Below are 23,609 nucleotides of genomic sequence, written 5' to 3' on the forward strand. Positions count from 1 at the left end.
AATGAACGGATGATTGTAACTATCATTTAGGTAAATAAATGAATTTAGAACAAATGAAAATAAAATTTCCAATGACCAATGAATAACATTCAATTCTAAAAATAAAAGGTTAGGATATTCTACCAAGCTTGATTATCAACCAATAGTTGGTTGCTCCTGGCTATAAGATGGACAGTTCAAATAGTACACCTCAGCATGTGGCCTTAGGAGGGAAAATGAGCTGGCACTGGGAAACATAAAGAAAATACACAAGAGAAGGAGAAATTAGTATTTATCACAAAGATATAAACACCTCACATATGTTATCAAATGTCTTCAATCTAACTGAGGTTAAGGGTATGTAGATTCCATTAACTAGCCACTCGATGCCATAAAAAAATTTAGAAAAATTCCATTTGCTCCTTAAATGGTTTTGGAGTTGCTACTCAATGCCATGGAAGGCGGCTTCAATGTCATCAACTAAGTCTTTAATGGCTGTTAATGCCATTAAATGTCCCATCGATGAAGCGCGCAGAATTTTGTAAGTGCATAATTTGTTTCTAATTCCGATTGTGATAGAATATACATCAGTGTAATCGAAATTAAGATATTTTAAGTGAATGTTAAGACATTCATAGGGTGTTCCAGAGCAAAGCCAGGGTTTTGAGAGGAGATTTTGGGGTTGTTTAGATTAGTAAGCGCATTCATATCTTGTAATATCATTTAATAGTAGATTGATTGTTACTTTGTGCCGTGATTTATTTTTCATGAAATTTTTCCTCGTAAAAATCATGTAATCTTTGGGTGTTTTGGATTGTGTTTGATTTCTCCTTGCTTGATTGAATTCGAGTTTGCTTCTATGCGATCCCCTAACAGGCTCACCGTGTATAGATCATCACATTGATGTATTTTGGGACCATATTGACACGTGTCGAATTCAAACCATGCTTCATGTTAAGCCTTCCATAAAGATACAAAACTTAGGTGGGCCACCCTGAAAGAAATAATGTAAAATTAATTCACCAACCTAATATTTTGATTTCAAGTGATTTGACCAACCTGATATTCCAAAAGTCTTGAACTTGATAGGGTGTATCTTACTAATGGGCTAGATGGGTAAAGACATAAGGGTGGGCCACAATACAATTGTATATTTTTCTACGGTGGGCCCTTTCCTCGATCGTTCTCACTATTTTGGCACCTGAGTTTGATTTTGGACTGAATTTTAGGTAAGAGTTAATAATAAATGGGTGCAGCTAGTGAATGAAATGTATTTCAGGAAAAAAAAACATGATGGAATAACTACAAAGCTCTCCTTTTGTATCAGATCGACACAGCCCATTTGCAATGACATAGACAGATCGTGTCTGAGTTAGGTCCACCAATGAATGCAACAACTCATGCCAATTGATCAAAAGGTGTAAAATCATGCCTAAAATCACAAAATTCACCATGGTGTGGTCCATATGAGTCCATCTTGGTGGGGCATGTTAGATGGATGAATTGGATAGCATATACAAACCATAATGGATACCACACACCTTTTAAAAGGTTTTTAGGTGGGTGTCTATCTGAACATACCCACCTGATTTATTTTCAAATCAGCTAGATATTTGGGTTCATGTCCAAATTTGACCTTTGCTCCCATTCAAATGAGCTAGATTTTTGGTTTCATGTCCAAAATTGTCCTTTGTTCCCAAAAAATTAGTTGGGTTTTTGGGTTTATGTCCAAATTTGGCCTTTGCTCCTGTTATGGGAAAAATAGGTCAGCTAATAATTCAAGGTCAGGTCAGACACTCATGCACTTAACCAGGTCGAGCAACAACGAACCTAAATGGGAAATCCACCACTTGGCTCTGCAACAAGCAACGGTCGGGGTTCAAGCTCGGTCTCTTGTCAGCAGGTTGGGAAATAGGCCAACCTACACAACACCAAAGGAAGCCCAAACACGTGTCGAAAGGATCAGGTCAGGCCCCAGTCGGCGTTCCCCCAGCTCAGGTTGGCCAAGACCACATCGACCTCCTACTGCACACCTCCAGTGATTACGAACAATCAAAGATCTGCTCGAGATCTTCTCCAAAGAATTCGGAAAGAATCTGCGACATGCTCGAGATCTCGAGATCTTCACCAAGGATCTCGAAAAATTCTCCCACTCATTCAAGATTCGAATTCCTCTACAATACGCACCTACCAAATAGGAAGATCTCCCCTACATCATCGCCTCTCCTCAACTATAAATAGGAGTACCTCTAATGGTAAAAGGTATGCACAATCTCTAGCCTAAAACTCCTTACTCGACTAGACCCAGATTCCCTGCCTGACTTAGGTATCGGAGGGTCCCCTGTACTAGCCAAGATTTCCTTTGTTCGTCCCTTGTGCAGGTATACAAAGGTCGAGCGGAAGGCTAACCAGATTTCTGTATCAAAAGCTCCCAAAAAATCAAGTTGATTCAATACTTATGTGCATCACTGCTAAAGTTTTTGAAAACAAAGCAGAAAATAAAATTTCTTAAAGGTTTAGATTAATTAATTAAGCTTTATGGATCACCATAAGATATCATCAAGCATCTACAATTAGTTAAAAATATTGAGACTTTAGATCTACTCATACCTTTTAATCTTTGCTATTGAGTACGGTTGGATGGTCAATGCTGTATTTGAAAGGAAAAGGTTATTTTTCAGATCTATCTCAAATGACCAGATGAAGAAAGCCTATATACACAACCTTAGGAGAAGGGTGTGGTAGATGGATGGATGGGCAGATATAGTTATATATATATATATATTATATAAAGATTGCAGAGGAATGAAACAAAGGTACTGGTGGAAGTGGTGCTGTAAAAAATCTATGGTTGTGACTTCAATTTTAAGAAGCTGAGGAGAGGAAGGCAGAGAAACCGCCGAGAAAAGAAAGAGTAAATCACTTGAAATTAGAGCAAATCACTTTTAAGAAGCTGAGGAGAGGAAGGTAGAGAAACTGCTGAGAAAAGAGAAAGTAAATCACTTGAAATTAGAGCAAATTAAGGAGAGGAAGAAAGAGAGAAAAGAGAAAGTAAATCACTTGAAATTAGAGCAAATTAAGGAGAGGAAGAAAGAGAGAAAAGAGAAAGTAAATCACTTGAAATTAGAGGGAAGGAGAGGAAGAAAGAGAAACTGCTGAGAAAAGAGGAAGGAAATCGCTTCAAATTAGAGCTGAGGAGAGGAAGGAGGAGAAACCAGTGAGAAAAGTGAGTAAAATCACCTGAAATTAGAGCTGAGGAGAGGAAGGAGGAGAAACCGGTGAGAAGAGTGAGTAAAATCACCAGAAATTAGAGCTGAGGACAGGAAAGAAGAGAAACAACTAGGAAAAGAAAGTAAATCACCGTGATGATAATGTTTTAGTGACGTCAAATCAATCTATCATGTGCGGCCCTCCTGTTCTCCTTGGATTCGAAGTCCAACCAGTATCCGACTAGCCAATTTCATGTGGTTGGAAGCTACATGGGGCCCACCAAGATATACGTGCGAAATCTACACGGTCCATTAATTTTTATAGCTCATGTTAGGACTTGATTTTAAAAATGGCGCAAATCCAAAACTCATATACACTACACTAATACGAAATTGCAGGGGTGAAATACGCAACATTTAAAACTCAAACGCTCAGCTGCGAATCAGTTGCACTAGCTCTCGTGAGAACTTTTTGGGAACTCATTATAGTAACGTGAGTCCTTAATCCGAATGGTCCACTTGATGCATCACCCCAAGAAATTCCTGTGGCCCAACTTTTACTTTGATCCAAAACTTTGGTGAGCAATCGAATAAGAAAACAATTTCCTCCATTGATTTGCATCTCTCGTTGCTATGGCTCACCAGAGTTTTCGATCAGGGTGAAAATTGGTCAAGAGAGGTTTCATTGGATGCCGCATCACATGAACTGTTCGGATTAGACACTCATGACACGTGTGCAAAGGTGCGCTTGTACATAGGTGAGCATCCCCCTCCCACACACACAGTTAGTTATTTAGTTAGTTAAAATGACCTAATGGATAGCTTGAATGGTATAAACATTATGGTGGGATTTCCATCCACACTCTTTCCGATGGAGTTTTGGATCCGCCTCATTTTTGGAGTCACGTGTTAATATGAGCGGGATAAACTCATGGCCTGACTTTTAGTACTGTCTTATCATCCGAATCAGATGAATGGTTTAGATGACATATACAAGATGTGGTAGGCTCACATACAACCCGGAAGGATTTTACCATGGGTGTCCACATCCCAATTATAAAATTTGTGGCATGGCTCACCTGAGTTTTGAGTTGGCCATATTTTTGTATGCAACTGAGAACATTAGGGGTCGTTTGGCACCATTGATTTGGGAGGGTTTGATGGTATATTTGGCCCCGTAAAGTAATTGGGGTGTCAAATCCCCGTCCATGCTAAAAGCTTGGATCACATACATGTGTAACACGTGTGTCACTAGACTACTAATTTATTTGGCATGTGATCCACCGATAATATCCCAAAACAATTAGATTATCAATTGCATCGTTATAATTACTTTAATATGATAATTTGCACCCTCCAAACATTGTTTATGTAAATCAATAATTAAAAATCGTTGGTTAGTCACTCAGATGTGATCTTGTGCTTGTGGGTTGTGGCCCATCCGAAACATGAAATTTCATCATTTTCATGCAAACTATATATTTCAGAGGGCTTAATACAACTATTGTGTCAAATATTACATACGTACACTAATTAAAGATATCAAAGTTAATTTAGTAATTAAATTCAAGCCCTTATAAATATATTATATACAACTACTAATGGATTACAGGAGATTAAGAATCTAGGGTGCCAAATACAATAAGAGGATTTCAAATATAGGGGTTCCAAAACCACGCTCCCAAACAGGCTTTTAGGGGTTTAATAGTGGCCCTAACATGCGGGCTTGTAGATTAAGCTTGTCAAAAATGTTTGCACCTTCCACATGGCAAAAGCAAAATAAAAGGCATTAGTCAACAAAGGTGGTGAAATTTGTCTAGCTGTCCTCCAATCAAATGGAAATGCATACAAACAACACATGCGCCCCTTTCTTTCCCCTGACATGTCATTTTCCGTCAGAAAAAGAAAAGGGCCTCGGATCACCAAAACCACGATAAATAGTCTACTTATTCTCATTTGATGGTCGTGGCCCACCTAATGAGCATATAGGTCCAATTGTTTCCCTACAAGACATTTATGATACAGCCTACCTTTTGAATGGCTTGGATGATCCACACAAAATGATACAATGGCAGGAAACAAATCACTGTACAGAAAATTCATGTAGGTCTTCTTGCATGTGAACGTTTCTCAACTAAGTAACGTTTGAACAAATTGGCCTTATTTCCTTCCTTGGCCTCACCACAGGAGTGATAGGGATGTGATGCGTACCATGAAAGACCCGCTTAGATAAGTATCTTACTTAGAGATAAGTAAGTTTGATTTAAGATTAATTATAAGTAACTTTTTTATTTAAATTTTTTTAATTATTTTAACTTAATAAGCAAAAAATCAAGATAAGCAACTTGAGGCATTAATAGCTTATTTTAATTAACTTACAATCCACATACCCTCTAAAAGTCTTTCAAATTGTATTTGGGGCCTACTGTGTTTTGCATATTCCATCTAATCCATTGGGAGAAAGCATCCATTCAAGATAAATGAATAATTAAAAAAATCGAGCCATTCCAAAAATCAAATGAGCCACAAAATGTGATTTTAGAGGTTTTAAGCATGACTTTACAAGATAAAGCCCATTGGAGTTTTGGACCAACCTAAGTTTCAGAAGCCAAAAGGATTAGGATGGGGTATCAATGAAGGATGGATTGGATACCACAAAAACATCAAGAGGAGCCCCACAAGTGGATTTGATCTGTCCTTAAAAAAATGTTTATTTTGCTACTGGCGTAGCTTATTATAGAGTGTGTAGATGATCTGATGATTTTTATCAGCACTCTATGTAGATGAGTTTGTAACAATGGAAATAAACAACCTACGTAATAGCATTCAATTGTAAAAATCGAAAATTAGAATCCTCTTTAAAGTATGCTTATGGACCAATAATTCATTGGTCCTGGCAAGACATGAACAGCTCAAGCCGTATCACCCAGCAAGTGGGCCCCACGAGGAGGCAATATGAGCTGGAATTGGAAGAAGAAAACCAAAGATAAAGAAAGAGATGATAAAGGTAAAGGAGAAAAGGAGAAGAAACAGCCAGGAAACAAATGAAAGTAACACCCTCAAAAAAAAAGAATAAAGAAAGGGCCTCATTTATGGATATGCCGACGCAAATTGCCTGGCTTTGGCAGAAAGTTCCCTTGCCCAAAGTTCGGTGGCACCATCAATCATGCAGTAAATAATAGGAAGCGAATTGGCTGGTGTGGCCGTGGGTACTGTTGTGGAAAGGGACGCGGTAATGTGGGACCCTTATGATGTATTTGTTGTATCCACACCATCCATTCATTTGGAGAGATCATTTTAGGGCATGAGGCTAAGAATGTGTTAGATCATTTTAGAGTGTACAGATGATCTGATGATTTTTAACAGCACTCTATGTAATGAGTTTATAACAATGGAAATAAACTTCCCACAGAAATAGCATTCAATTGTAAAAAATCCAAAATTAGAATCCTCTTTAAAGTATGCTTATGGACCAATAATTCGACACGGACGGCTCAAGCCGTATCACTCTGCATGTTGGGCCCAGGAAGAGGCAAAATGAGCTGGAATTGGAAAACCAAAGCCAAAGATAACGAAAGAGATAATAAAAGGAAGCGGATTGGCTGGTGTACCTCACACCAGCTATATGACATCAGCAAGTTTGTGGGTTTGATTATGAGGTATGTGTTATATCCAAACCGTCCATACATTTTCTGAGCTTGGTTTGAGAGTTGAGACGAAAAATTAGACAGATTTAACTATTAAGTGGACCACACTGCAAAAATCAGTGGGGGATTAACGTCCACCATTGAAACCTTTTTTGAGTTCACAGAAGTTGTGGATCAATGTGAAATTTGTTTTTCCTCTTCATTCAGGTCTTTGTGACCTTATGGACAGATTGGATGGAAAGTAAATGTTATAGTGGGCCTACGAATTTTTTAATGGTACAAATCATTATCTCAGCTGCTATTTGTGGTGTAGTCCACATGATCTTTGAATATGATTCATTTTTTGCATAATGCTTTAAAATGATATCTAAAAATAGATGAACGGTGTAGATATAATAAATACATCACTGTGAGGCTCATGTAACTTTGATATCCTTTGAACCGTTACTGCAACTCACTGCAACTCGGAGGTCGAGGAACGTCGATGCTCGTCTTCGCACAACACGCACATACATAGCTATATAGCTTCTTAGGGCCCACCGCCATGTTTGTGGTAAATCTATCCCGTTCATCCGTTTGTGCAGCACATTTTAGTACAAAAAACCAAAACTGAATTGGATATAATACTCAAGTGGGCCACACAAGAGGGAAAATTGGGGAAAGAAATATATACCATTGAAACTTTCCTGGGCTCCACTTGATTTTTATATGCCATCAAAACCGTCTATAAGGTCATTACCACTTGGATGAAGTAAAAAGACAAAAAATTTAACCTAAAACAAAGCTTTCATGGCCATAAGAATGTTTTAACGGTTCTCACTAAATCCCCACTGTTTCCTTTCGCGCGGACTACTTAGAGTTTTGGATCAACTCATTTTTAATTGAATGTTGTAAAATGATCTCGAAAGAAGGATGAACGGAATAGGTTTTCTACAAACATGAAGGTGGGCCCCACCCAGCATCCTTGCGCGGGAACTTCCTGCCAAAGACCTCCGCAGGAAATCCGCGTCCACATCCACGAAACAAACGAAAAAAAAAAAAGGAGGGCTCGAGATATGGATATCCGGACGCTGATTGGCTGCCGAAGGCTTTCGCCGAAAGTTCCTTTGCTGAAGTTTGGTGGCGCCATTAATCATGCAATAAAAAGTAGGTAGCAGATTGGCTGGTGTACCGCACATCAGCGATCTGGCTGGTGTGGTTACGATCGTGCGGAGACGAGCACTGCCGATCATCGATCTCTAAATTGTTCCTGCTTAACGGAGATTAAAGTTACGAGGGCTCTAAAATAATGTATTTATTATATTCAAACCGCTCATCCAATGAGATCATTTTAGAGCATGATACCAAAAATGAATATCATATCCAAAGCTTAAGTGGACCACACGAGAAATAGCAGCGGGACAACGATTCTCACCATTAAAATTTACGTAGGGCCCACCATAGCATTTATTTTCCATCTCATCTGTTCATAAGGGCACAAAGACTCGGATGAAAAGGAAAAACAAATATCATATTGATTCAAAACTTCGGTAATGAAAAGGGTTTCAATGGTAGACATTCAATTACCCACGACTTTTTGCAGTGTGGTCCACTTGATATTTGGATCTGTCTTATTTTTAAATTCAAAACTTAGGATGAGCTGGTCAAATGAAAGGACGGTTGGGATATAATACATACCTCATGATGGGAACCACAGAACTTGGTGACACCAGCAAGATCCGTGGTGTGTGGTACACCCGCCAATCGGACTTCCTAAAAAATAAGCCAGATCTATGTCCTTACATGAACCCGAAAAATGCACCGATAGTGTGAATTTATCACAAACATCACAGTGAGCACCACCGAACTTCCCAGCCATTCACAGGTAATCAGCCTCCTAGATCTTCTTCATTTTTGGATTCTTCACAGCAAATCAGCCTCCTGGATCCACTTCATTTTTGTATTCATGTGCAAAACAGAGCTGGAGAAACAGATGGACAGTGTGGATATAAGACACATACATTACAATGGGCCACGGTCAAGTATCTAACCATGCCACGTGGAATTTTACCTTGCCACTGCTAAAATCGCTTGGCATGGAATTAATTGGCCGATTCTCTCATCAAGTGGGACACTTTGGAACATCTAGCTCAACATGCATGTTGTTTTTCTGCCGGTCATAACCGATACCGTAGACAGCAACTAAACCTTGATCAATAGATGAGATTGAAATGAAGTAGATTACTCTCTTTTTTTTCCTTCCATTCTCTTTTCTTTTCTCATTCACAAAAAGAGTATCTTATGAGTTTCGCACACACCCAATTAAGCCAAATCAAGCATAGCCATTGTCGAACAATAAAATAGTATCACTTAAATGAAAAAGAATGTATATTTTGTGGACCCCATAACATTTTTAATGATAGCAATTCAACCACCATATGCCATGTAGTGTGGTCCACCTGAGATTTGGATCTGCCTCATTTTTGGGATCATGCCTTAAAATGAGTTAGCAAAATGGATGAAAGGTGGGGATAAAACAAATACATCATGGTGGGGGCACACACAGCTTTTCCAGCACCGACGTCTGCACGTGGGGTCACTGCCAAATTCGAGTATGAGAAACTCGAACTGAGGAGGGGTCTGCAAGGTAACTCGATTGACGTATTTGGTCGTCTAATAAATTTGATGAGTGATCGAACTTAGTAACTCAAACAATGTTCGAGCTACTCAACAATTTCTTAAAATGAAAATATTTGGAGAGATCGGATCATATTCTGATTGAATTTGTTGGACTTAGATGATTCTGTACCTGAATGGTCCAGTTTATATACTATCTAAGGTGTGGACTATTGCTAGGTGGTCATCAATGATTCAGAATGTTTGTAAAATGTTTATGACCGTTTGCACTAATTTCTGAACGTTTAAGGTTGTTGGATCATCAAGGCCCATCCATTTTTAGACCGTTTTGGCTATTAAGGCCACTAATAGTTCTTAATATGATTGACAGTTTTTGATTCATTGATCTGACCATTTCTAACAGCCTATAAAACTCAAGTCATCTCACACTTTCTCGTATTGTCTTGCAACGGTTCGCATAAGGTCACAAGGGAACAACTATTTTATAACACGATATCCATGTACGAAATTCAAAGTACGACATCTAGTGTCACTACAATATATATATATATATATATATATATATATATATATATATATATATATATATATAATGGTCTCCTGCGAACCATACCGTGAGATGAGGAGAGCAATTGGATTTAACTACATTGAGAGGGAGAATCTTAAAAAAAAGAATATCCTACACTCATAGAGACACTCTTGGAATTGCAAGGGATTTCACGCAAAAGCCTTTTGTTGGAAGATCCTGTGTAAGGATTCTGTGTGGGACCAACTATGATGTTTTTGATAAATCCAACCCGTCCATCTGTTTTTCAAAATTATGTTAGGACATGCGACCAAAAATGAGGAGGATCCAAAAATTAAATGGGCCACATGAGAGCAACCAGTGGGGATTTAGTGACCACCATTGAAACATTCATATGACTACAAAAGTTTTGTATCGGTTTATGTTCTTGGTGTTTTTATTTCATCTCAGTGAAAATAACCATATAAATAGTTTAGATGGAATATATATAATCACCAAGGTGGAGCGTACGAAGGTTTCAACGGTAAGCATTCCTTTCCCCACTGTTACATCTCGTATATTGGCCCACTTGAATTTTGGATCTCCTTGTTTTCAGTCTAATGTCCTAAAATGATATCTAAAAATAAATGGACAGGTTGGATTTCACACAAAGATCACAGTCGGCCCCACATAGAATCCTTCCGCGGGATTCTCATGTGAAAGGCTTTAACAAGAGATCCGTGTCCCCTGGGTTTGGGAAACAGACTGGCTACTCCCCCGCCACAGGCCAATGGCAGGTGGTCAGTGCTATGTGGGCCCCACCATGATGTATGTGTCTCATCTATGCTGTTTATCTGTTATTCTAGATCATTTTATGGTATGAGACAAAAAATGGGGTATACCCCAATCTCAAGTGGACCACATTGCAGGAAACGGTGTTAAATGGACGTCAACTATTAAATTTTTTTTAGGGGCCATTAAAGTTTTGATCAGGCTGATCTTTGTTTTTTCCCTTAATATGGGTTTGTATGACCTAATCAACAGATTGACTGTCAAATAAATAGTACAGCGGGCCTTAGGATGATTTTAACTGTGGGCATCACTCTCCCCACTTTTTTCTGTGGTGGAGTCCACTAGAGCTTTTGATACTGCCATAATATAATCTCTCAAAATGGATGGACGGTGTGGATATAATACATACATCATGGTGGGACCCACAAAACTTGCTGATGTCACTTCAGCTACTCCACCTCTCATTAGGCAATCCACGTCCCACTTCAAGACGGAAGTGGATTGGCTGGTGTACCACACACCAGCTATATGGTTGGTGTATTAATGTCAACAAGTTCTCTGGGTCCCATCATGAGGTATGTGTTATATTCAAAACGTCCATCCATTTGGCAAGCTCGACTTAAGGCATGAGTAGAATGATAAGACAGATATAAAGATCAAGTTGACCACATTGCAAAAAACAGTTAGGGATTGAATGTTTACCATTGAAACCCCCCATAGCACCGACCACCCCCATATATCATGGCAAGGCCCACATAGCACCGACCACCCCCCATTGGCTGGTGGCGGGGGAGTAGCCAGTCTGTTTCCCAAGGGCGCACATTGGGAACTGACAAGGTCAGTAGCCAAATCGAAGTGACGTCACCAAGCTCTGTGGACCCCACCATGATGCATGTGTTGTATCCATACCGTCAAACCATTTTTAGAGATCGTTTTATGTCATTACAAAGAGAATGAGATAGATCTAAAGTTTAAGTGGACCCCACCATAGAAAATAGTGGGGACAGTGACATCCACCGTTCAAAACTTCTTAGGGGCTGTAGTAGTTTCCGATGAAGTTGATATTTTTGTTTTCACTTCATCTATCTCTATGTTAACTTATGAATAGGATGGCTCTCAAAAAGACATCACTGTGGGCCCTATAAATGTTTCAACGGTGGGTGTGATAGCTCCCATGGTTTTCTCTGATGGGTCTACTTGAAATTTAGATTTTTCTCATTCTCTTTGTAATGCCATAAAATGATCTCTACAAATGGTTGGACGATATGGATACAACACATGCATCATGGTGGGGTTCATAGAGCTTGGTGACATCACTTCAATAGCCATTTGGCTACCGACCTACCTTGTCAGTATCCAATCCACGCCCGTTTCCCAAACTTAGGGATGCGAATTTCCTCCTAAAGCCTTTCCCACGAAGATTCGTGGAAGGATTCTATGTGGGGTCCACTGCGATCTTTGTGTGAAATTCAACCCATCCATTTGTTTTTAGATATCATTTTAGGACATTATACCAAAAATGAGGAGGATCCAAAATTCAAGTGGGCCATACTAGACGAAACAGTGGGGAAAGGAATGCTTCCCGTTAAAACCTTCGTAGGCTCCACCTTGATGTTTATATTCCATCTAAACTGTTTGTATTGTCATTTTCCCTGAGATGAAATGAAAACAGAAGGAACATAAACCAATACGAAACTTTTGTAGCCATATGAATGTTTCAACAGTGGTCACTAAATCCCCACTGTTTCCTCTCATGTGGCCCATTTAATTTTTGGATCCTCCTCATTTTTGGTCGCATGTCCTAAAATGATCTCGAAAAACGGATGGACGGGTTGGATTTATCACAAACATTATAGTGAACCCCACATAGAATCCTTGCACAGGATCTTCCTACGAAAGGCTTTTGCGTGAAATCAATTTCAAGAGTGTGTCTCCGTGAGTATAGGAGAGAGTTTTTTTTAAGACACTCCCTCTGTCAATGCAGCATCCCAGCCACTTTCCTCATCTTACGGCTTACATGAAGGATCTTCGAATGAAGGCTCGCACATAAATTCCTTAGAGTGATGTCCACAGTTAAAATCATCCTAAGGCCCACTGTACTGTTTATTTGACATCCAATCTGTTGACTAGGTCATATAGACCCATATGAAGGGAAAAAACAAAGATCAGCTTGATCCAAAACTTTTATGGCCCCCAAAAAAATTTGTAATGGTTGGCGTCCATTAAACACTGTTTCCTGTAGTGTGGTCCACTTGAGATTGGGATATACCCCATTTTTGGTCTCATACCATAAAATGATATAGAAAAACAGATAGACGACATAGATGAAACAAATACATCATGGTAGGGCCCACATAGCACCGACCATCTGCCATTGGTAGGTGGCAGGGGAGTAGCCAGTTCGTTTACCAAACCCAATGGACACAAATTTCCCGCTAAAGCCTTTCCCATGAAAATCCCACGGAAGGATTCTATGTGGGGCTCACTGTGATCTTTGTGTGAAATCCAACTCGTCCATCATTTTTAGATATCATTTTAGGACATTATACCAAAAAGGAGGAGGATACAAAATTCAAGTGGGCCATATGAGATGAAACAATGGGGAAAGGAATGCTTACTGTTGAAACCTTTGTATTCCATCCAAACCGTTTAGATGTTTATTTTCATTGAGATGAAATGAAAACACCAGGAACATAAACCGATACAAAACTTTTGTAGCCATATGAATGTTTCAATGGTGGTCACTAAATCCCCACCGTTTCCTTTCATGTGGCCCATTTAATTTTTAGATCCTCCTCATTTTTTGTCGCATGTCCTAAAATGATTTCAAAAAATGGATGGACAAATTGGATTTATCACAAACATCATAGTGGGCCCCACATGAAATCCTTGCATAGGATCTTCCAACAAAAGATCCGCTTGCAATTCCAAGAGTATATCCGTGAGTATAGGAGAGACTCTTTTTTTGAAGACTCTCCTTCTCTCAATATAGCTGAATCCCAGTCACTCTCCTCATCTCATGGCTTTCATGAAGGCTCACACATAAATTCCTTGCGGTATGGTTCACGGGAGACCATTACTCTGTGTGTGTGTGTATGGGAGACCATTACTCTGTGTGTGTGTGTGAGTCAAAAGAGGCTAGCATACTTATTTAATTACCCTTGAGTCCAATGGAAATGTTCAAACATGGTACATGCATTTCTTTTCCACCATCCACTCGGCCAAAAAGGTGGGCCTCATCATAAAGATCAACGGAACCAAGAGAGTGGCTTACACCATGAAATCAAGCTTATAAGCTCTAAAATCTATCACAATTGGACAATCTATATCTATTCGTTCAACGGTTGGATCTAACGCACCAATGGTCTTGATCACCAGCCTATGAACCCCCATTATCAAAATTGAAAATCCATAGTAAGCCAAGAGGCATGGCCACGCATCATACCAAGGAAAGTGGGTTCCTATGCGTCAGCACTGACATCATATAGAGGTGGGTCCCTCCGTCTGAAAAAAGAAAAGGTGCATATGGTAGATCCATCTCTCCACAACACACAGTTTATATGCAATCGGGACTGTCCATCTAGCTCACTTTCTTGCTGGATCGGTGGAAGAAGATTTTTAAAAAAATAATAATAATAAAAAATCATTCATCAGATTATTATATCCATTTGATCAGTGGCTGTAAACAACCGCCATTTTACGATCACCTTTCTTGCAGGTAAGTTAATTAAATCAGATAGAATAGTAAATTATAGATAGTTTTTAAAAAAGAGACCATGCAACATGATCATTACTAGATGTACGGTTTTGATTCATTTGTTACATTGCCACTTGTACCATCAAGAGAATGAGCTAAAATGTTGCTGAATCCACCGTATCATCTCCGAGAGAGTCATCCTTTCATTCACGGAGGCGGATTGGTAATGAGTAACTCAGTACGCTAACTCTGTGGGGTCCACTATAATTTATGTATTTTATCCAATCCGTCCATACATCTTACCAGATGATTTTAGGGAGCCATCCAAAAAATGAAGCATATAAAAATCTAAAATAGACCACACCACAGGAAACAGTGTGAATTGAATGTCCACCGTTGAAAATTTCTTAGGGGCCATAGAAGTTTTGGATCAAGCTTATATTTGTATTTTCAATTCATCCATGTTTCTGTGATCTTATGAGATGGTTGGATGATAAATAAACATCACTATTCATCCAGGTTTCAACAGTGGAAATCATTATTTCCACTGTTTCCTGTGGTATGGTTGGCTGGAGATTTGAATAAGCTTCAATTTTGGGCTCAACCACTAAACTGAGCTGAGAAAATGGATGGACGGTGTGAATTAACCAAACACATTCACTGTGGGCCCAACAGAGTTTACTCAGTACGATAAGTGCGTACTGAGCAACTCAGACAATCTGATTTCTTCATTCCCACGCAAGAGAGAAACAATCAACAACACGCACAAGGAAATTCCAGCGCACCCTTCACAGGCAACCCCGACTGCCTACGAACCCGGTCGCGGATTAGACACTGACAGGGTCAGTAGCCAATGGCTACTGAAGTGACGTCACCAAGCTATGTGGACCCCACTATGATGCATGTGTTGTATCCATACCGTCCAACCATTTTTAGAGATCATTTTATGTCATTACAAAGAGAATGAGATAGATCTCAAGTTCAAGTGGACCCCACCATAGAAAATAGTGGGGACAATGACATCCACCATTCAAAACTTCTTAGGGGCCACAGAAGTTTCGGATCAAGCTTACATTTTTGTTTTCACTTCATCTATCTCTATGTTAACTTATGAATAGGTTGGATCTAAAAAATACATCATGGTGGGCCCTACAAATGTTTCAACGGTGAGTGTGACTGATCCCATGGTTTTCTGTGGTGGGTCCACTTGAACTTTAGATCTATCTCATTCTTTTTCTCATGCCATAAAACAATCTCTACAAATGGTTGAACGGTATGGATACAACACATGCATCATGGTGGGGTCCACAGAGCTTGGTGACGTCACTTCAATAGCGATTTGGCTACTGAACTTGTCAGTAGGCCCCACCAGCCCATCTGTCTTACCAGCTCATTTTAGGGCACGAGCTAAAAGATAAAGAGGCGTGGATTTGGTGCTACCCCACAAGGACCAAGCTAGAGATAAACGGTCATGTTTGGGGCTATGTGGGGCCCATTGATCTATATATTAACCATGTCATTCATATATTTTGACATATCATTTGAGTGCATGAGTAAAAAATGAAGCAGATCCAAGTCTCAAGTAGACCACACCACATGAAGCAGGGATGATTTAAAGATTGTCGTTGAGTACTTATCAAGGGCGTGGATTGGGTGCTACCCCATCGGACCAGGCTAGAGACAGATGGTCATGTTAGGGGCTTTGTGGGGTCCACACTGATCTATATATTTTACCTTGACATTCATATATTTTGCCTTATCATTTGAGTGCATGAGCTAAAAAATGAAGCAAATCACAGTCGCAAGTGTACCACACCATATGAAGCATTGGGGATTTAAAGCTTGACATAGATCAAGTTGATATTTATGTTTTTCCTTCATATAAGATTGTGTAACCTTATGAATAAGTTGAATGACGAATAAATATTTCTTATGAATATACACCGTAAGTTGCTAACAAACCTTTCCAAATATTCAAAACTAAAACATAATTTCTGAATTTTATACAACGAAATTTCAAATGGTGAAATATAATTGCGAGAATCAAATTCTTGTGGCATCCCTCCATCTCCTCTAGAATCATCTGAATGAAGAAAATGAACTAGAGAGGGATTGGATATAGGAAAGGAAAGACGACAGGGAGAGGTCACAAGGGTCAAAAGTATGATAGGGCATTTCAAGTTCAGATTAGAGAGAAGTCAGACGCCTCTCCCCAAGAGAGGCTTCAAGAACCCCTTCTCCCTTAGTTTTTCCTTCTGTTCTCCTCTTTTTTCTTATTGGGCTTGAAGATGAAATTGATTTTTTTTTCTTGTTTGTTGTGATGCATCTTCCTCTTTAGCAAGACAAATGTATGAAAGAACACTGTTGTTGCTACTATTGTGTGTGTGTGTGTGTGTGTGTGTGTGTGTGTAAATCATGTGATAATATGGTAGAATATATATATAGTATGGAAGGGTAGCCTAAGTTGGGATTAGAATGACACATTTGGAAGACATAACAAGTGTGTATATCAAGTCATGTGGGCTATTTTTGTCTACAAAGAGGTGAATGGAGTAGTGGATAGTTTGGCTCGATTGGATAACAAATCTCATTTTAGCAGGACTTACCAGGCTGTATGCGACCTCCCGTCTTCTATCCATTGGACCCTTTTCCTGATGAAGTAGTTATGGCAACCTTAGAGAGGGGTTTAGTCCCAAGTAAGGTTTCTTTAGAGTTGGCTGTGGGGTATATGTTGATGTAAAGTGGGTTGCAGAAAATTTCATGGCAAAGATGGACCAAAGAAGGCCCAATTGGAGGTAGAAATGATCTAGACTATCATTATTACCTTAAAACAATCGTATCTCACAAGTTAGGATGAGTTTTTTGACACATCTTATATAATTTTGGGTAGGAGAAGCTACTTTAGCCAATAACCTAGCTAGGCTAGCAAGATTCCATCATATCAACGGTCAAAAGTCTATTTTATTTTCATTTTTACTAGTAGTAGTAAGTTCTAGTTCTCATATAACTTTTGATCCTTTGAGTTATAGGAGTTGTGCCGAACATGAAAAGGGCTTAGAAAAGTTAAGAGAAAGAAGTGGTTAAGCTAAATTACTTACTATTTTTTGGCGAAAACCATTAAGTCTAATAAGAATGGTACTATCTATATTTAAGTCATGTTTTTAGGGAGTTTTGAGTCTAAAACTCTGTCCTAGGTTTGATCTCATTATTTAAAAGACTGTAATTTCATTTTTTTATCATTAATTAATTTGTTTTGAATTTATTAGAATTTATTTATATTTTTATACCCCGTGGATTTGAAGAAGCTCTGTGCGAAGTCCAAGGAGCTCCATCGATTCAGAGTAGTTATTCCCTAAAAAAGACAGTTATAGACTTCATCACATCCCTCCCTAGATGCGTCAATGATAGGTGGGACATGATCTTTTTTGGTGCTGTGTGTCCGCTCAAATGTGTTACTCTCCAAGTTGTATAGTTCTCCTTTTTAATTAATAAAGAGTTATTTCATTTACCAAAAAAAAAAAGGGTCAAGTCAGGCTAAAAGAGTTGAGCCCAAGCTTGACTCGAATGTTGATTGGGCCATCCGTGTAAGGGTCGAGCCCAACACATGGCCAAGCTAGTTGGTCCAAGCCCAGCAGAAATTCAGGTGGGCTTCCCGTCTCAGTGCCACCTTAGGCCTGGGTAGTGCCATACGTTTGCGGTCTCCTTGAACACAACTAAAAACCACCCTACACTTTAAAATTTTAGATGCAACAACAACAGCTCCGTCTTCTCTAGAATCAGGTAAGACAGAAAATTGAGTGGGCTAAAATTAATTGACCAAAAGCCAAGCTCAAAAATTGATTGGCCCTATGCCTAAATTTTAGTTTGGAAACTAACGGTTGAAGTAGTTTTTATATAATTATTATGTTGGACCCCATCAAAATCAAGGGTGGACATCTCTATCCCAACTATTTCCTTTGTTGCAGCCCACCTGAATCACCAGCCAACTTATTTTTTATTTTATCCTGGGGCCTAACGTTAGAATACATGTAATAGTCTGAATGGATTTGACATGTACATGAAGTTGGGCCCTTAACAGTGTGGGGGCCACCTTGATGTATTTTTTGTCCATCTATTTTTTTTCCCCAAATCATAATAAGATCCAAATCTCAATTGGACCTACCCAATAGAAACAGTGATGAATAACAATTCAAAACTTTTTCTGGGACATAAAAATTTGGATCAATCTGTTCTTTCTAAACGGGTTGGATTGAAAATAAATATTATTGAAACCTTATGATGGGGCCTTTGGAAGTTTTAATGGTTAGACACTTAATTAACACTGTTTCCTGTGGTGTGTCCACCGATCTACATAAAATTTGGTAGCCCGTCCTAAAATTGGCTGTGTAAATGGATGGACGGCATGGATATACAAAACATCAGCAGATCGGGCCCTACGGTACCCGGTGAAAACCTACTCCGCTCCCTCTCCAGCAACCCCAACTCCCTCTCCTCTCCCAGCCCATTCTCTCCCTCTCTCATCTTCCAATCCATAACCCCCTTCTTCCGAGCTCCAACCCACGCCTCATCTCTCTCTCTCTCTCTCTCTCTCTCTCTCTCTCTCGCAAGCTCCTCCGATCATCGCTTCCGGCCAAAGCCGCCGGATTTTTGCTGGGTCCACCTCGAATCTGACACCATTCTCGCCCACTGGATGATTAGATGGGGCTGATTTTTCAATAAGCTATCCTTTTGTGGGCTGGAAGGTATCCACTTTGTGGATTATAACTCATGGTCCAACCGGTTGGACTTATACACGTTCTCTTAAAAAGAAGAAAAAAACACTTTAGGGGACCCACCATTGACATTTTATGGGGCCCACCTGAATGTGTATGAAAGATCTACTCTAACTATTAGACATGTAATCCCATGTTAATCCTAGGGACCTAAAATTAGGGTGACATATTGGGCTGAAAGTTGGTTGGGTTGGGTTGGGTTGGTGCTCAACCCTAGCCCAACCCAAGGTTCCTATACCTCAACTCTAACCAAACCCAACCTTTAGTTAGGAATTCTCAACCCCAGTGCAATCCAAGCTGGCTCGGTTAAGTTGGTCGGGTAGATATATGCTATTGCTAATATTTTCATTATTACATTAGTCTATTATATCTTATTTTTTGTACCTATAATTTTATTAATTATATATATGTAGTTATTTATTGTAAAGAAGTTCATTTTTTCTAAACAAACAAGTTAAAATACAGGATAATTACTCTTTTAAAAGTCATATTCTGTATCAAGCAATCTATTTGGGAGAGAGAAATCCAGCCTATCTTGTTAGCTTGAGTCATCAAAAGTGACGTGGACCAATGAAACACGACGGCATTGGAATTTCCTATGCCTTCAACACACGATCTGCACTCAATTATAATTAATTTATAAGGAACTTATATATATGATCAGGTTCGGGTTGAGTTGGGCAACCTGAGACCTCAACCCGAGCCCAACCCAAGTTTTATCGAGTTGGTGTTTATATGGCCCAAGCCCGAGATTAAACCCAATACATCCTGCTCAAACACAACCCCAACCCAATGTCAGGTCGGTCACGAGTCGGTCGGGTTGAAACCGCCCAACTTTCAACCCTAGTGATATGTGATTCAGGTGGGCCATGCCAAAGGAAACAATTGATCTTTTTACCTATTTCATTGTAGTTTGACTATTAGGGAAGATATTCCAAAACAGTAGCAGGGCTAGTCGTTACTGTTATAACATCATGTATATATAGGGCATAACGACTATTACGGGACTATTATAGGACTCTATGACCTATTTTTTCTGTAACGGTCATTACAACTATTTCAATCCCGTAACATGTAACAGCTATGAGTTACCAGAACGTAATGGTCGTTATTTTGAAAACCTTACTATTGGGTCATTTATGTGTTGAATTATATTATATATAACAAAACAAATTTAAATAATCAACATGTTACACTAAGAAAGAACTACTTATTGATTTTTTTTTTTTTTTTTTAAAAAAATTTGTATTGAAACCTAAATTTTGATAAGTTGATGCATACAATAGAAGTTACAAGTAACAACTTACAACTTATGACAATTTATAAGGAATTTAATTGTTGGTCATTGTACCATAGTATACTAAAGTATATTACCATGGCATAACCATGACATCACATGTATGAGTATGCCATGGCGTGCTTACTCCCTGGATATGTAATCTGAGCAAATGTATGCCATTGTGTGATCGCACATGATAACACTAGGATTGATATGTCCACTCTTGATTTCTTTCGGGCCTACCATGGAAATTATATAAAAACCACCCCAACTATTTGATTTCAAATTTAAATTTAGGCTTGGTTTCCAAAAATATATAAGACCCATTTGTGATTTAGGTGCGCCACACAAAGGAAGAAAACTTGAAGGGTGAGAGTTGACTTCCACAGTATTTTCAATTATATGGTCCACTTAAATCATGAATGAAGCTGATTTTTGGCCCCTAAGCCTAAACAGAGTGATGCACGCTCAGAGTGGATTTTACGTAAACATAGAAGTGGGGCCCACCCAGGATGCCAACCCTTGCTCACGTGGCTAACCCTAACTTATTTTAAGAAATGTAACAGAAGATGCTCGGATGATAATTAATTAAATTAATTGGGTGGCTTATTGAAAACATTTTCGAAAAAGGTATTATGTTGTAAATATCGTATTAGGAGGCAGTAATTTGTAAACTTCCTTCCTGAAAATTGAGTTGCAGAGGCAGTCAGGCAGCAGCTCATGTCCTCCAGAATCATTTGAAAGTGCCCAAGACAGAATGGCAAACAGATTGTGAGCAATGTGGAGGAGGAGATTATCGTCTCTTGCAGCTACATCCGTCCGCCATTACTATCTATCATCCTCCAAAGCTCCTGCTACAATCCCTAGCAGCTTAATCACACACCCACCATCCCTTCCAACCACGATCCAACGGCTCTGGTGGAAGCCAGATGGAATGAGGGTTTGCCGCAGCATCAGCAGGGGTATGATGACGGGATCGAGTAGCGTCGCATTGCTTCGGTTGAATGATCTTCGGGACAACAAAGGGGCGAGGCAGAAGAAGAGGAGGAAAGGGAGAGGGATCGGTTCGGGTAAAGGGAAGACGACAGGGAGAGGTCACAAGGGTCAGAAGGCGAGAGGGACCTTCAAGTTCGGATTCGAGGGAGGTCAGACCCCTCTTCGTCGTCGCCTCCCTAAGAGAGGCTTCAAGAACCCCTTCTCCCTCACCTTCCAGGTTTTTCCTTCTTTTCTCTTCTTGGGCTTTTCTTTTTATTGCAGATGAAATGAATTTTCTTGGTCGTTGTGATGGATCCTTTTTATTTTATTTTATTTTATTTTATTTTATAGCAAGACAAATATTTAGGGCCTGTTTGGATGCCTGTAACTATTTTAAGTCGTAAGAAAGTTACATGTAACTTACTTACAGGTAATCCCGTTTGGATGTAAGTTGTAACTTACTTACAGGTAACTTTGTTTTTGTGCTTGAATAACCTATAACTTTGTTACGAGTAATAAGTTGGATATTCACACTAGATAGAGTTGAAATAGAGAATTGTTGAAAATTCAGATTGACACATAAAAAAGATCGGGATGAAATTATTCCATTTTATTAAGCTCATGTAAATGAATAGTTTGGCCTTTTTCTTATGCTAAACTAATCAACAGGAGGGCCATAAAAGTGGGCCCATGTTTTCAAAATGCTAGCAATGTGGGCAAAAAACTTGAGGTAACATATCCAAGCAAAAATTTTCATTTTCTTCACAAGATATGTTTACAATGCTTTAAGGGAAAGAAAGTAAAAAACAAATAACAAATAACAGCAATCCTATCATTCCTTACCCAAGAAATGGAAAGAAACAAGAACATCAATCTTAAAACATCAGAACCCACAAATGGAAACTGAAAAATAGATCCTCATTTTTAAAAAGAAAAAGAAAAGAAGAACATAAAAAAGAAATTCATTACAACAATATCAATAGACCCAGATCTTCGGATCAATACCAAATAAATAAAAAAACAAATGTGACGTGTTATGTGGGCCCACTATGATGTATTTGTTTCATCCATACCATCTGTCCATTATTCCAGAAAATTTTAAGTCATCAGCCCAAAAATAAGGTACATTAAAATTTCGGGTGGACCACATTACTGGAAACAATGTTGATTGAACACCCACCATTAAAAACTTTTGGTGGGCCACCAATGTTTTTGATCAAACTGATATTTGTTTTGTTCCCTTCATCCAGGTTTTTATGATCTAATCGACAGCGTGGATGTGAAACAAACATTACAGTGGGCCCTAGTAGTTTTTTAATGGTGGACTTTTAATCATTATTGTTTTCGGTGGTGTGGTCCACCTGAGATTTAGATATCCCTTGTTTTTGGAATCAACCTAAAACGATCCAAAAGAATGGATGGACGGCATGGATAAAACAAACACAATATGGTGGGCCCCACAGATCACCTGCGTTATCCACGCCACCTCACCAAACTGCCTCTGGCAACGCAGAAGAAGAAAGTAAAAAAAAAAAAAAAAGGAAAGAAAGGAAAGAAAGGAAAACGCAAAAGAGAGAAAAGGGGTTCGTACCTTGCGGAAGCTCGATGGGAGAGGGAGAAGTAGACTGAGAGAGGGAGAAGGAGACTTGAGAGAGGGAAACGGATGCAGGTGCGATTCTTCCCAACGATTTTCATTTCAAAATTTTCAACAGTTACCTGTAACTTAGTTACAGGTGACTTGAAAAACGACTCCAGCGCCTGTAAGATTTTCGGCTCTTTCTCCTGTAACTTAGTTACAGGTTGAGAGAAAGTCACCTGTGACTTTCCTCCCCCAAACGCCAACTGTAACAAAGTCACCTGTGACTTACTTACATTTTAGAAAAGTTACAGGCATCCAAACAGGCCCTTAAAATAACACTGCTACTGCTGGATTTTTTTATTTTTTATTTTTTTAGTGTAATAATGTGATTATATAGCAGAATATAGTAGCCTTTCCAAAAAAAAAAAGAAGAAGAAGAAGAATAGAGTGGATTGTGCTCATGTACTTATCCACTGTATAGGTGACATTCCAAATCATGGGTCCTGCAATGGATGGGGATGGTCCTAGAAAAAACATCGATTTCTCAAATCCTCACAGC

At 39.1% G+C, this 23,609-nt stretch overlaps 2 protein-coding genes across 15 annotated transcripts in view; one reads left to right on the plus strand and one right to left on the minus strand.

Annotated features, from left to right (window-relative positions):
* LOC131249375 (uncharacterized) overlaps positions 1–23,609 on the plus strand; it is a 164,210-nt gene that overhangs the window by 23,245 nt on the left and 117,356 nt on the right. For 2 of the 3 annotated variants that reach the window (XM_058250119.1, XM_058250120.1), the window contains exon 1: positions 21,214–21,709. The exons of the other annotated variant lie outside the window; for it this stretch is intronic. In XM_058250119.1, coding sequence (XP_058106102.1) covers positions 21,275–21,709 — 435 coding nt within the window. In that variant the 5' untranslated portion in view covers positions 21,214–21,274. Of the gene's footprint in view, positions 1–21,213; positions 21,710–23,609 lie in introns of those variants that run through there. 3 annotated transcript variants of the gene reach the window in all.
* Positions 1–23,609, minus strand: part of LOC131249373 (disease resistance protein At4g27190-like) — a 161,543-nt gene that overhangs the window by 22,034 nt on the left and 115,900 nt on the right. Inside the window, exon 1 of one of the 12 annotated variants that reach the window (XR_009172813.1) lies at positions 2,590–3,003. The exons of the other annotated variants lie outside the window; for them this stretch is intronic. The gene's annotated coding sequence lies outside the window, so the exon portion shown is untranslated. Of the gene's footprint in view, positions 1–2,589; positions 3,004–23,609 lie in introns of those variants that run through there. 12 annotated transcript variants of the gene reach the window in all.

The sequence above is a fragment of the Magnolia sinica genome, chromosome 6 (genome assembly GCF_029962835.1).
Source record: "Magnolia sinica isolate HGM2019 chromosome 6, MsV1, whole genome shotgun sequence".
NCBI classification, from domain to species: Eukaryota; Viridiplantae; Streptophyta; class Magnoliopsida; order Magnoliales; family Magnoliaceae; genus Magnolia; species Magnolia sinica.